Below are 16162 nucleotides of genomic sequence, written 5' to 3' on the forward strand. Positions count from 1 at the left end.
AATTTTAAATGTCAAATAACTGTGACATTTAAAAATAACTAACAGAAACTTGCCAGACAGCTGTGAAACTGACCATAAAACTAGTTAAATGTTAGCTCATATTTGAACTATGAACGAACGACATTAAGATTATAGTACATATCTGTACTTTCCCCGAAGTAGAGGGGCTGGTTCAAAAGAAACTAGGAAACGTTTAACTTTATAATAATTTTACACATCCGCTTGGAAAATATCTGCTTCCTACAAATCCTTATGAGGTAAAGTCGTTTCCGCACGCAAATAACAACAAAATTACTTATAATATACCCGACTACGCTACACTAAGGATTATGTGTTTAGCTCACTTGCGCATAGGGCAACTAGAATTCCTCGAATATAACGCAAAGGTAGGTTATGTGTCCAACTAACTTAAACATAGAGAAACATAGATAATAAGAATACCTTATTTATTTACCAGACGTTTCGATCAAAGTTACGAAACTCGCGCCACAAGGAAACGACGTTTGGCAGCCACATTAGTGAGCCCGTGACCACGGTCAGTGCAATACGATCGAAACGCCGGGTAAACAAATAAGGTATCCTAACGTTTAATGATCAATCGCGTTTAAGACCCGTTACATTATAATACTATGTGTACAAGTTGCGAGAATTTAAAATCTTTAACTAAGATAATATCCTTTCTATCAATACTCGTTACCATGGCAACCATGGTAGTGGCTTCCAAACCCTGGAGCCAGTACTCAAAGAGTGTTCATCTTAGTACCTCACCCGAGACAAGGTTGGCGTCGTGCGTGGGCAGCCGGAACTGCTTCTCCAAGTACTTGGGCAGGAAACTGTACACCCCACTGATGGGCATCAAGTGCAGGACCGAACTCGCCGTGCGCCACATCAGAATGTCGTTTGTCAGTTGCCGCTTGATTGTTGCGAAGAAATCTGGAAAAAAATATTGACTTTATGTAGTTATAGTTCTTACGGATTCTTAAATTTACTTAAAGTTACTCAATTAATGTGATTTGTCTTTGCCTTAATGTAATCAGAATATGCCTTCAGAAGCATGGAAATGATAATTTTTGTACATGACTGAATGAATACAAAAATCCGGTTTCCGTTCCTATGATTGTGTTGTTCATATATCTAGCATATAATAGTGGCTAGTAAAAATAATATTATGTCTATCTATGAATTGAACGACCAATACCCACATGCAGTAGTTAACTACGACCTTACACACTGAATTTAATCAAAACCCGCACGCAATTATGAAAGAATGTGCTCTTAGGCATCATCGTTAGGTTTTTAGCTCATCACTAACAGATTAAATAATTGCGAATCTTATAAATATTGTATAAAACATTGTATTACTATCAGAGCTTACACGACGTTTTTAAGTACTACAGACAGCTTGTAACAAACATATTTTCTTAGGCAACATAGTTAAAAATCAACTGCATAATATTGAACGTAATTTATAGCCCAACCCAAACATAGAAGAGCCAGTTCTTAAAATATAACACTTAGTAAAACATTCTAAAAGTCTACAAGATTAGTTCACGAAATGAAATGAACAGCCACTTCCCGTAGTCACTTCGTCACCTCCTACGTGCAAGGATGAGTGGTCTAAACTAGGATTGAATGAGATCAGGACACGTGGCGATAGGACTATTTTTAGTTCATGTATTACTACTGCACTGATTGACGACCTAGAGGGAACATTATATTTGAAAAGTTTAGTGTGCTCTTAAGTAGGGTAATTCTTTCTGCAAAATATACATAATAATATGTAAATACGTCAGATCTGAGCTTGTGATAAGACACAGCCTTAGTGTCAATAGAATTGTCTAGGTTACAGAAGGAAATTCTCTATATTCCAACAACTTAGTAGAGTGCGTATTTTTGTACATTTCCTAAATAACGTAGCTGTTTCATACTGCTACAGGCCAGCACCAGTCGCATAAGCCTGTGGGTTCTAAATGAAATTATCAACATTCTGGTGTTCTAAATTATGAATTTTGTTTACTTCCGCGAGCCGCAAACCTTGCATGCACTAGCGGGCTCTTCTCTAACCCGTTGGACTATAGCAGAAGATAGATAGGAGATGTAATAAAAAATGGATGGAAAATCTTACAAAAATGTTGGTAAGTAGCAATAAATTAGCAGTTGAATGTTAAAATTACATCTCAAGAGAAAACGAAAAGATAAATCGCAGCGAACTAGACAAGGTCGGGTTTTATATTGCAACGAACATTGTATTAGTCACCAGAGGACATCGTGGCGACCGGCAACACCCGTCAAAACAAAATTGTATACAAACAAAACTAATCCAATACTGTACTATACATGCCTATATATTTACGTTGATATATCGGCCATGATACAACGCACTTATCTCTTGATAACTAGGAACCAATGTTTAATGCTGTCACACATTTATCTGTACTCTCTGGACAACGGCCAACGAATTTCTGGTAAAAAAAACTAGCGCAGAACAAAAACAATGCAAGCGGAACTATGGGACTCTTGTTTCAAATCATGAACAGACAACATCTATACTAATATTATAAAGCTGAAGAATTTGTTTGTTTGTTTGTTTGTTTGTTTGAACGCGCTAATCTCAGGAACTACTGGTCCGATTTGAAAATTTATTTCAGTGTTAGATAGTCCATTTATCGAGGAAGGCTATAGGTATACGTATATCATCACGTTACGACCAATAGGAGCAGAATAGAAACAAAAAATGCTACAAAAACGTGGAAAATTTTGATCCATTCTCTTTAATAGGACGCATGTGAAGTTGCGCGGGTCAGCTAGTAGGTGATAAGGTGTGAAAACTTCAACCTTGACCTACGCAAAGATAGTCATTTCGAAGTGAAATTTACGTCGCTATTTTCGGTGGTTTTGAAACCGTGACGTGCGCTTCAAAAATAAAAGTAATCATCAGCTTTCAAAAGAAAGTGTAATAACAATAAAGTATACAAGTAATGGTTGAAACCGTAGGGCGTATTATATTTGGATATTTAATTTAATATTTCGTCGTAAAGTTTATAATTATACTTTCTATACATAGAAGTTATTAAAGCAAGTTCTGTAGTTCTATACATGGATACTCTCCAACTGGGCTGGTAATTAGTAACAATTTATGAAAGATTTCCACGAAAATACGTGATAGAAGCTGAAAATTTACAAGTCTAAACTTAGAAATCGCGAATTCCCGTTAACAAGAGCAAGATTGTTTGAATTGGTATTGATGAGCGGGCGATAGACAGGCGTAAACTCAAGTGGATGAAAGAAGCCGAAGCGAATAGACTAGACGAATAAAATACGAAGACAGACCGTGAGAACAAAAACCATTAGATGCTATTACTAAATCAAATTGTTGAGAAAAAATATCTGATTTGTAATTAGTGCTTGGATTCTAGTGCTATTAAGTATTGTACTCTAGTCTGATTGATGACCTGAAATAGATACCTAAGTTGGTGCATGGGCAAAACTGGTTTAGGCCACGTGTAACTGAGTGTAAATAAGAATTCAAAATCAGTTCAATGCATCATGATTTTTAGAAAACATCTGCTAAACATTTCTGCATAATCATGGTCAGAGGACAAAATATAGTCTTCGAAGAATTTTAAGTGCAGATTATTTATTCTTTGAAGACATCTTACCTTTGAAGAAAGGCTCCCGTTTCTCCTTGTTCTTTTTGGGTGGCGGCGGTAGAGGCTCTTGCTTGATCTGACGCGGGAAGCAGAACATCAGCGTTGACAGAAGCACGATAAACCCAGCGATGAACACCATGCCTGTGGAACAATATCATACTATTTAGTATTCTATGTCGAGAAATATCTATGTGTCTTACTGTCTATTTAATTCAATACATTAATCTCCAATCTACATAATACTATGTATACTGCTGACTCAATATACTAGTTGCAAAACAGGTTCTAACTACGCCCTAATTTTGATAAAGGTAAATAAACTTTGAATCCTTCCACATGCTCAACGTATTAGAAAAAATGCATGGATTCTAGAATATTCGCTACCGTCTTCAATCTAAAATTTGTCATAGATGTCTCGAGAATCTAAACAATGTTAGCAGAGATATACGCCGGCAAAAAGTGAAATATCACTCATGACAAAACGACAGCTCAACTTTGTTTAGATTGTCGTCGATGTCGGTGCAAATTCTTTCCAACATGATTCAGATTTCAGCTGTAAATTTGTTTCAAGTGAACCTGTATTATACGTAACGACTAAACAAATATTCTTGTATGGATGGACTATAAACATATGTGAAACAAATATGTCTACTGACGGCCGTTCAACCGTAACTACAGCAGACACGACACGATATCTAATAAGTTTATAACAGTGTCTATAATATTCTCCCGTGTTATCATACACGTAACAAAACCGTGTTCAAATAAACACATAAACGTTAAAGATTCCTCAGCCTAATGACTACCATACACAGCGTCATTATTCTGCCAAATAAAACATGCTAAGGAAATCGAAATCATTGGCATCGCAAAAAATATCGCTAACGAGCAAACAAAGTGCGTGGTCAGCTTAACGTAGCGACTCATTCATTGTTTGTACAACATATCAGCGTTATGGAATATTCTAATTATGGCAATTATCGAGGCGGCAAGTGAGAAAAGCTTCTTCAATACATCGTCTAATCCGCCGTTGTCAAGAGATTAAAATACGTTGGATGTTTCACGCTTCGAGAGGCGCCATGAAGCGAGACTGATCGCACAATACGTATTACGTACCTACTATACGTGTATTTAGACAAAAATAATATAGAGTAGTAACACTTTAAAACCAATTTACGTTCTTCAATATTACTTTTCTGCTTAAGGCTGCGTTTCCACCAGAGATGTGCGATGGAAATGTGTCGTGCGAGGATGTCTAGCTGTGCTGTGAAAATGTGTGGGTGTTTCCACCAAAGCTGTGCGATGAAAATGTGTCTACGAGGATGTGTAGCGGAGCTGTGAAAATGCGCATTATGTGTGGTGCGAGGATGCGTTGCGATTGTTAAATATAAAAGTATCTTCTTTTTCCAATTATCCATATCTATTTTACGCACTTCTACTTCCAACAAACTCCGTCTGTGGACTGGCTGGTACAGTATGCGCAAACCTCGCAACGCATCCTTCTCAACACATCCCTCGCACACATCCCTCGTACACATCCCTCGCACACATTCCTCGCTTGTTTTGTATGCGCAAAAATCTAGCTCCGCTGAGCCGTTTCCACCAGAGCTGTGCTGACCGAGGCGAGGTAAATGAAGCGATTCTATTGGTTCTTTACAAACACATCCCTCGCTACGCATCCTCGCACATCTCTGGTGGAAACGCAGCCTAACTAAGGTGTACAGAATCACTTCGGCACCTGCATTTACACATAAAAGGAAGTTAAACGCTACAAATTGCCAAATTCTGCGATCATAACTCATGAAACCTTGGACACGATCAAAAACAATTCCGATAGATTCAAACAGAAAACATTTGCGCGTTCACAAGGTCGCCCGGTCGACGTTCAGTCAAGGGCGTTCGCTAGACACGGTAGGTATGGACTATGGATACATGCGCCGAACATTGTTTACGATGCTCTCGGTAGGATTAAATGCACCAGAAATTTAAGATACGCATCGTCTAATGCAATTCGGTGAGAAGTAGAGATGGCGCGGGGAGACGAAGGTCAAGAGAACCGGTTTAAAAGTAAAAGTGAGCTGCGCGTCGTCGGTCGCGTGTCCACCCACTAAATCCTCATTACGGGCACCGACAGCATAATTGTCGGCAACAAGGCGCGCAGCCTTGGCCGTGACCGGGTGTGGATAGAGCGCTTATTTTAGCTGTGGTGACGCGGCGTGATGTAACGCGTTATATAACTAGTGGCGTGCGCCGGCACCGCGCCGGCACCTCGCCGCACCAGCGTCACGCCAGCGCAGAAAAAAGCGAAAGCCGAGTGGAAATTGCACTGCGTCTACGACACATCATACTCGACATTCCAATAGCTCGCTCGAACACGACCAGGCGATCGCGCACTTCCTAACGTCAACACAACTGCATATTTATGTGAAACACGTTATTGGGAAAGATTAATTACGCAACCCAAGAATGTCTCGCGCACCCCTTCTCAGAAACAATTACAATGCAATCGCGCGACTGTTGGAGTCGGCTGAGGGAAGTAATGAGCGGTGATTAACATCTCGCAACATACTATCTGTATGCTCATTATCCTTTAAGAAATGTTCTTATAATAATATAAATCGCCGTCAGCCAAGTACACCTAATTGATATTTAAAGTCAGATACAATGTATTGCGTAGAAATCAAAAGTAATTTATTCAGTGATTATTCAATGAATTTTCAATAATTAGAATGCACGTTACAGCGATTTAGTATAATCGAGTCAAGGAGTCGACGTACCGGCTCTGGGCCTAGACATTATTAAGTTTAAAATGTCCGTTAAAATGAACTGATTAAAATTCAGAACTTCATTCATGTTGGAACAATGAGGAAATACGCAGAAATCATTGAATGCGTATTCGCGAATCCAGTACGTTGGTAGTCGGGACACGCTTGAAGCAGTTTTCTACCGCGACACGACGCGTAAACCACTTCCTAAAAGCGTTTATGTTCGTATTTTGAACCTTAATTTATAGGTGTTAAGATGTCATGTGTGATTTAGTTGCGGTATGTGTTGATTTGCGTTGTTTACATGCATTCGTTTGGCAGGCGGGTCACGCGCGTGCTTTCTTCGTGGATTTTGCGCGCAAATCTGTGCAAGTGCTTCACTAACGGTAGATGACTGTTCCGCGTTGGAATGTCTGCTACTTCGATTTCGTTATAGCTCGGCTCGTCGTATTTAGTGGATCGTAGGGCATGTTTTATAGACTATCCGTCACCGTTTATTAGCAGTTGTGATCTTGGGAATCAGAACAACATATTTGAAACCACCATTAAACATTCCTGTAGCAAATTGCTTAGAATCCCAGTAAAAAAGTTTACTCGTAACTCTATCAAGTCAGACTCTATCAACATTATTCATTGTTTGTAACAAGTTGTGATTACATATAACCTTTATGACTAATTTACTTAAGCAGCGTAAGCATAATTTTATATATCACGCTCGCCTGAAGTGCCTTTGAATATACTACCCTAACATTAAGAAAAAGTATACAGATCCATGTATTATAATGCGTAAGAGTAAGTCCGAATGACAGCTCAAATTTCTGCTTAAATAGAATGGTTTTGTTAAGAAAATAACATCTTCATTATAGTATATACCTAAATGTTGGATGAAGATAGATTTGAGAACAAGAATATTGCAACAATTCGAAATTATCCGAGTTTACCCGTAGTCCGGACTCCGGACTCACCCCAAAGCACTATCTAGACAATAAAGAAGAGCAACATCGACTGTCACCAGCGCAATTTCCGTACCGTTGAACTAAACAGAAGTAAAACACCAATTTGCATACTAACGAATGTTTCAATTATTCCGAAGCCTACACATAAACACAATATGTAAGGAAAACCGGCCGTTAAAGGCGCTCGCCCACTTGTATCGATTTTCAATAGCACTATGTTTACACAGCGGTGAGGCGAAACTGCCAGTCGTTTAGTAGTGTTTTCATGCTCCATAATTGCGTCGAAACGAGTATTATAACTACAGGGATAATATATCACTTATTGCTTTTTTTATTCAAGTACAGTCACGAGCAAAAATGTATGCACACTTTAGAATGTTTGACCTGTTTAACCAAAAGGGGTGATTTGATTTATGTACATAATATATGTATGTAACATTCATACAAAAAATCACGCCTTCTTCTTGAAGAAACCGGAGACCGCCACTTGATCTTGACTTACGATTCTTACAAACTTCCCTTGCTTCATTCACATCCACATACATCTTGTAACTAGTTGTCAGTTTCGTCAATAAAAATACTAAAACTACTAGGGTTTTCTCATTTAGAATAATCTTACAATCAATGTGTAATTACTTATACACAATATATTTTCATGTATAAAATGCGTTTGAAAATGCCATAATGACATATATTTCAGCTGGTGACTGTAGAACGCGAAGTGTAAACAATTATCGTTATAGAATCGGGTTTGTAAATGTGACAGGTGATTTTGCTATTAACTTTAATAAGAATTTAGTGTCAACATCTCGTATGAACTAGACGTGATAATGAAGAGGGGATGAAAGATATAAAGATAATTACGAAGGGTACTTAACTTTGTTTTAAGCATTCGATAAAAAATAGCAATTAGTGATATGTATTTCACGTTTATTTAATCTTGATTTAATAATTAGATAAAGCTACCAGGATTTCTAGTATCAAAATAATAGCAGGATTTTTATATAAAAAAAAGAAGAAATAAAAGCCTATTTAATTTTCATCCTACTAATGGCATAAATGCGAAAGTTTGTAGGGATGTATGTATGTATGTTTGTTAGTCTTTCGCGAAAAATCTACAAGACAGATTTTAATAAAATTTGGTGTACTTACTGATAGCTTATAAACAGAATTAGTGGATACTTTTACCCCTGGAAATTTTTAACGCGAACGAAGTAGCGGGCAGAAGCCAGCAATACCATTAGGCTAGGCAGTGTTAGATGACATCTGCCGAAATAAGGATTTCAATTCGAGTTAATGACCATGTTTATACTAATAAACGAAAAATCCGTATAATTAGTCTCATTCTAAATTACTTTAATGTTATTTTCATTGATCGATGACGTTTGTTAAATTACTATTTTTAGGTTAATTAATAAATAATTTATTTGTTCTTGGTTATATGAAAATATTCCGGTTGAGTTGGAAATTATTTAACACTCGGTTTCCATCGAATATAGTGATGATGACGCGGCATTTCCCTTTCTCGATATAGGCTTTTATTATTGGAGCAACAAAAGCAATGAAATCTATATTTTTTTTTGTTAGTTAACTTTTTGTATAGGTAAGTCAAAAAAATTCGATGTAGTACAGTATAATTTCATTGTATTATATTTTACTATCATATTTTTTTTAAATTAAATATTATTAAAACTACGACAAGTAATGCATGATTGTAGAGTCTGAGAAATTTGATATCTACATAATTATTGAACAAACCAATAATTGCATTTACTATGAAAATAACTGTTACAAAAAGAAAATTCAATATTTTTATCGGAAACCTTATAAATAATCAATAATAAAAATACCAAATTAATAAAAAGCCGAATAATTAAAATATTATAAGAAATATGTTGTCAAAACAACATTTATTTTATTATTATAATGAACCAAGTGGTATTTTAAATAGCATTCATTTAAATAAATAATACATTTAGTTGTATTTATAAAATGTATTTACTGTTAAACAACTAGGCTTATGTGTTGGTAGAAACATAACTATAGTCTAACGACTTAGTGGAGAGTCTTTGCATGCACTATTTATCTACATTCTAATAATTTATTCAGTATATTTTTTTTCAAAATACAGTAGCTATATCAAGCAGACCTTATCATAAGCATAAACCTGCCTGCCACTAATTGAAAAAAATCTGCCGTGAACCCTGCAAACACGGCTCTTTACCAAGTTGTTTGACTATACAACCATTTTTATTTACCGATTGTAAACATATAAAGGTGAATTTAGGTTCAGTATAATATACTTAAACACGTAATTAAAGGCGAAGCTACTGCTACCAATTCACTTTTTTAACAAATTCCGAAAACATTCTACAGTAGAAACCAAGCCTAAATTATGTTTTATCTAAATATCAAACACGCAACAAAAGTCTTAGCTTTGAAATGAGAAACTTCCAAAATAAATTAGAAAATCTCTTAAATTACTTCATGACCGATTTAGAAATAGAGTAAAGTTCGAAACCTCACCTGTCTGTCTTAATCTGTTATTACTAGTATTCAATTTACTCTATATTTTATTTGAATAAAAAATCGACGGTACTTACCCAACCACCATGCTCCAACCCATCTTGGATCGGTAGACTCAAAGCCAGGGTCGAACAGTGGGTCCACGTAGACCCTTGTGCATAGAGCTCCAAGGAGGAACCCTAGAGCTGGCCCTATCACCCTGATGCCGATGGTGATGGCTGTGGACAAAGAAATACATAAGTTAGTAATGTTTTAAAAAGTATTTAAGTAAGTAAAATTGTAAAGTTGACTAAAACTGCATATATTAAAATTCCTTTTCTAGATGTATATCCATAGAAGCACTTTCTATGACGAAAAACAGCGCCATAAAAGCGACAACAATAAATATGTAAGAGCTTGTACAATAATTGCACAAGAAATACATTTCAAAGGCATGCAACTAAAAACACGCTTAATATAATAGTGAATATATAGCTAACATTGTAATGAATTTCGATTTGTTCCGCATTCGCCTCACTCGTTCGCCTCACATTCCAAAAAAATCTTTATTCGCCCCATGTTAAATTTGTTTCTTGTTTCGCCCCGCTTGAAAAGAGTATGGTTAGCACACAAATTGATTCTACCTAATTGTCTTATGGCCAATGCGACAGTTTGTTATGTCTGGGTTTAATTTATCAATAATGTGAAGGAATTTAGAAATGTTTATTGTCTAAATAACATAGTCATCATGAGTTGTGCTCAAATACATTCAACTAAGCCTTACATTGTCTTTGAGCTAGGTTATAGAAATAAAACCAAATGATACAATCAACAAAACATTTATTATTATGTAAATCTCAAAGTATCAAAAATCACAATCAGTATCACAGATCATTTATTAGGTAATCATATAAAAAAAATATTTACAAAATTAGTGCTAAATCAATAATATACAATGATTTCCTTGAAAACTTACATAAAATAGTGCAAAATCAACAGTAGGTATTTAATCAAAACATGTATGTAATATATTTGTAAATAATATGTAAGTAGCATTAACTTAATAATAAAAATGGAATCATTTATCATTAACTAAGACAACAGTACAACTGCCTCCAATTTTAATAAAATCTAATGTACAAATAAAAAATAACATATGACAAAAGGTGAAACTTAAAAAACAAAAGGACAAACTTTTTCTAAACAATGACCCAAAGTTATTGTGCCATTAATCATTGCTTTTATGGAATCATTGATAATTTTGTCTACATAAATATCATCAGAACGGCGTGCATTACCCTGACTTTGAAATCGGGTTAAGGAGAGGTCAGCATCATTTTTAATAACTTTTAAAAAACTTATTATATTAAGTTTACCTGACAATGTCGACTTTCTGTTCAATCTCGCATTACCACCTTCTACTGGATTATTGGTCCTAAAAATATCTCCAAAAAATCCCATTTTCCTTTCATGTATTCGTTATCTAACCAGGTTGAAACAAAATAGTCATTAAACTTGTCAATGTTAATGTTTATAGGGCAATCTTCCATAACATATAACCATGCGTCAGATTTATAGCATGATGGTAGCAAAGCTACTGCAGAACATAGAGCGATATGCTTTCTGTAAAATCTTTTTTTGTTGAGGTTTAACTCTTTGGCTTTTTTCCATAAAGCTTGACTAAAATGAAAATAACAACCTCTACTTATGATGCTTGGGAACGTAGTATTAATAGCGTTTATGGCTGCCTTTTCAAAGTCCGTTCTGAATGAAATTGGTTTCCAATCTGGGATTTGGGACTTAATAAGAGCAAACATAGTTCTGTATGTTGTTTCTTTTTTATCCATTAATAGGATGTAAATTAATGGTACAACATGTATTTTCTCCCGAGTGCTGCCAAGGTCTCCATATATGATATATAATTGTTTGAATGGTTTAACAGTACATTTAAAAGTGCTATCTCCGAGATAATGTTCTATATTTTGGATATATCTTCTGATTTCTTGATCAGCGAATGCCAATATTCTTGAATTATTATACCCGTAGTCAAAAAGTAAAAAGTCTTCATAAGCCTTTGGTATTTGAACCTCAGAGGCTATCTTAAACGTTGACTTTTTAATATTTTGCGATTTGTTTCTCGCATTGTAGAGACCAGTTTTGATTTTTGAAAATTCTGGTAAATCTTCCACTAGATCTGTACCTCTGTTTTTCATCCTTATTAAGCTTTCATTATAAATTGATGTGATGGGTTTACCATCTGCAGATGCAGCTTCTTGTTTACAACGAAACAATTCTTCTTTGATCTCATTTTTTGCCACATTAGGTTTGCAAATATTGTGTTGCAATATTCTATTTACATCATTGTTAATGGTAACTAGTCCGCCTTTACATTTTCTATTTACACATCTCCACGAAATAGTACCATTTTTATTATTTCTCCTTTTTACGTGCTCATATCCGTTGAACAGAAGCATAGGCTCGCCCCGCTTTGATTTAATAAACGATAGGTTTGTAAGGGATGTAGATTGAATAGGTTCTTCCATTTTCAATTAATACCTATAATAAAATAATGAACGTTAACTAAATTCAATTTGAATTACATTTCGAAAAGGGAACACATTAGATAATAAATTCAAAATTATAACTTACCTTGTTGCACTTCGTTAAAAAATTGCACTATAACTCGAACACACACAAACAACAAATGAGTACTAATTCTAATTACCTGCATTTTGCTATGTGTCACCCGACCCTTACTGATAAGGTCCCTGATTGGCTGACCACATTTGGCTGGCCTTGAAAAAAAAGGGTTGCGATGCGATCCATTGTCTATTTTTTTACCTGCTGATAAGTTAGTGTGCAAAGAGCTGTAATAAAATATGAATGAATATTTATGATTTTGTAGGCTGTCTGTACTAAAACAGTACAAATCTGAACTCATAAATATTCGAGGCGAATCAGGAACGATAAATGAGGCAAAACAGGAATAAAAGCTTAAATTAAGAATAAATATGGCATTTGGGGTAAAACAGGAATAAAATGTAGGGCAAATACGGATTTTTTTATGTGGGGCAAAACATCGTGGGTCGAATGCGGAACAAATCTGAATTTCACATGTCTGCTCTCGCCAAGTATTAAATAATATTACGCTACAAGATTGTATTGCAAGCATTACGGCACAAGTACACGAAACGAATACATTTTCCACTGCACGCACCACTGTGCACTGAAATCATTCACTCGCACGAAAATGCAACGGATCACACGCCACAACATGAAATAGCAACACTGAATTAATTCAAGGAAATATTATTATCGGTCATTTAATGACGTAGTAAATATTAATGTGCGTAATCGTCTGGGCGGAGATGGCCATTATGCAAATTGAGATGGACTCTTGCACACAGTGGACCGCACTCGTTTATCTCAATAGGGCTAGGGTTCTGAGGCTAATTGAGGGTCGTCGAACCCGCAGCAACAAATTATCGTATGAGGAATTGCCGCTGTCAACGATCGCTGCTGCATACGAGCTACTCGGCTACTTGATGTTAGAACGCGAAGGAAAAACATGCGGCGAGACGCCGACGCTCGCTGATTGCTTCGAGTTATTGCACCAAGAAATACATTACTACTAACTATTTGTGCTAACTATTTAACTGAAATACTTAACGATAACTACTTGCCAACTCCGTATCGAGAATCGCGCGAGTCGGACGGCCGAAACGAATCATCCGATAAAACCGATGCTACGTAAGAACTGTCCCAAATTTCGAAATTAAATTAAAACCTGTTATAATAAAATAACAAAGGACCGTTGCAGGGTGAGTGACCGAAAAACAATCAGGTACTTAGGTCCCGAATGTAATCTTTCCCAGAAACCAACCGCATCGGTTGCCAAAAAACGGACGGGCGTGCGTTCAGCTCGCGTGCTTCACGTTCGACACAAAATAAAATATACGTTCCTATTATCATCATGCGCTTTTGTAATAAATAATGGCCTCGTCAGGATCGTTTTTCAAAACGGCCGGTGCCCGCGCCTCGGTACAAGTTTTTATTATGTCCCGGTACACAGTACACTCGTCCTTACCGGTTCCGATGCATCATTAACATCGTTCATGTGCTGCTCTCTCGAATTAACGCTCAGTGATTGTCAAAAAATGACGAATTGCATCATAAAAATGGACCCAGTTCTCAAACACCTGAGCTCTGTGCGTTTAGCATATTTTTTGTTGACGTTTTTTATCATAAAATCGGCTAGTGTTTAAAAATAGACGAATTCGTGATGAATAATTCAGAATCATGTATCACAATAGACACTTGTGTATAAATAGAGTGATATGGAAAGCTGCAGGGCTGGAGCAGATAACCTTGTCATGTCCGCTTCTGTAAATAAGGTCATCTCTCTGCTACTATCACCACTGATATGAGTGTTGGAAAAAATAACGTCAACACGAAAGTGAAAGAGAAATTAAATAATATCCGTGGAACAAATCATGCAAGCGAGCTGTGTTCCATACCTTATATCAATTTGTAGGTTGACACTATTTTATCGCAAGTGAATAAGTAATGCAAAATATTAAGAACACGGCACCGGTCCCTGTCGTACCTAGATTCAAATCGATTGCAATAACATTATGTATACGATTTTTATTGCCATAACATGCGGCTCCTTTTATCGTGCCACTAGATTATCCAGCAACTTCGATAAACTAGAAAATGTTTCATATAAATGACAAGAAATAATCCGCAAAATTCGAGAATTCGACCGCAGAATAAATTCTGGCACAATATTTCAAGTCACGATGTTTTAATGCTCAAGGAATAGGAAAACAATTGTTAATCGGCACAAAGTTCATTGCCCCTGTGATGCAAAATCATTTTAGTAGTGTGACTAATTCCGCTACAAAAACACACAGATACTCTACTGAGTGTGGTTTCCAAGAAAACACCTGCCTAAATAGACATGTCGGAAATAGCTTCAAAAGCAATAAATCAGGCAAACCTATTGAAACGAAAGATATAAAAGTGGGATTGACGTCACTACGGTTAAAATCAAATATAAAGATAATGAGTTTCGATATAATCGAATCTAATCTGGTACGTAATCTAATCTAGCGATGTGGCAAGAACCTGACCTATGACAACTAACAAGTACAGCACAAATGATTAGGTGGAGCGCAATTTGATAGCGCACGCGCAAAAAAGTTGCATAAGGTGCACAGTGCAATACCGCTTGTAATGTAATAACGAGGTAATTTTCTCGTCCATACAAGGCTTAATTAATCGCAATCAGATTGCAAACCGATAGTGCGATTTCATGAAAAAAACATTCCCAAGTAATTTGTAGTGTTTTTTATTTAATGTACTGTAATTTGTTTGTCTTTAAACTGTTTATATGTCCTGAAGGCTACTGTCTGTATTTTGATAAAAAGCGCTTTAATAAATAACTACAATAGTCAATAGCACTTTGTTAATAGTGATATAGCCGGGTAGCTGTCTATATCACTCACTAATCGTTCATTTAAAGCAAAACTTAGTATACATCATATAAAACCATTAAATTCGCGTGAGCCAATTATATCTCATAAATGTAGTGATCGTAATCGGCTTAATGATTATATGGACCCAAATGTATAGTAATTGAAACTCAGGAATTTACACTCCTATATTCCCAAAAGCAACTTAGACGTATATAGCCTACCTAAAGTATTTATCAATATATGATTGCATCCATACTTGACTAAGTTAATTATAAACGACGATGGCCCAAATAAACACGAATGAAAAATAATCATTCGTCGTAAATATTATGAATCACCATAATTTTGTAAGAAGAAACAAAGTTATAAGAGAAAAAGTGCTCCGTGATATTGTTATGACACATTGAATACATTAGCATCAGATTTAAAGTAGATATTATGTAACAAGATTATTATAAAAGAAGCAATATCTTAAATGTTAATAAATACGATTATAATCTTTGAATCTAAATGTATTCTAACAACTTGTTGAGTTGTGTCGCAAAATCATGTTTCCTTGACATTTGTAATGTACACTTATTGCTTGTACAACAACTCTATTATGCATATTCTTGTCTTAAAAAAGATATTGAACTAGGTGGGCCTTGTTAGGTGCATACCAGATACTAGAGGTTAATCAACTTCGACATTTATGATTCAACAAAACCAGAAAATGTTTTGGAACAAGGAAAATCTATGACAACTATGAAAAATAATAAACGTATGTTACGACAGTGATGAAAAGTTAGAAGTCTATCAATTGGAAT

The 16162-nt window shown here is 35.8% G+C and overlaps 1 protein-coding gene across 4 annotated transcripts in view; it reads right to left on the reverse strand.

Annotated features, from left to right (window-relative positions):
• The window catches only part of LOC142987561 (solute carrier organic anion transporter family member 74D-like), a 67529-nt gene that overhangs the window by 9353 nt on the left and 42014 nt on the right, over positions 1–16162 (reverse strand). For all 4 annotated transcript variants that reach the window (XM_076136425.1, XM_076136415.1, XM_076136434.1 and 1 more), the window contains exons 3-5: positions 9975–10115; positions 3660–3791; positions 769–933 (exon numbers count right to left, since the gene is read on the reverse strand). In XM_076136425.1, coding sequence (XP_075992540.1) covers positions 769–933; positions 3660–3791; positions 9975–10115 — 438 coding nt within the window. The remainder of the gene's footprint in view (positions 1–768; positions 934–3659; positions 3792–9974; positions 10116–16162) is intronic.

Source organism: Anticarsia gemmatalis, chromosome 1 (genome assembly GCF_050436995.1).
Source record: "Anticarsia gemmatalis isolate Benzon Research Colony breed Stoneville strain chromosome 1, ilAntGemm2 primary, whole genome shotgun sequence".
Taxonomy (NCBI): Eukaryota; Metazoa; Arthropoda; class Insecta; order Lepidoptera; family Erebidae; genus Anticarsia; species Anticarsia gemmatalis.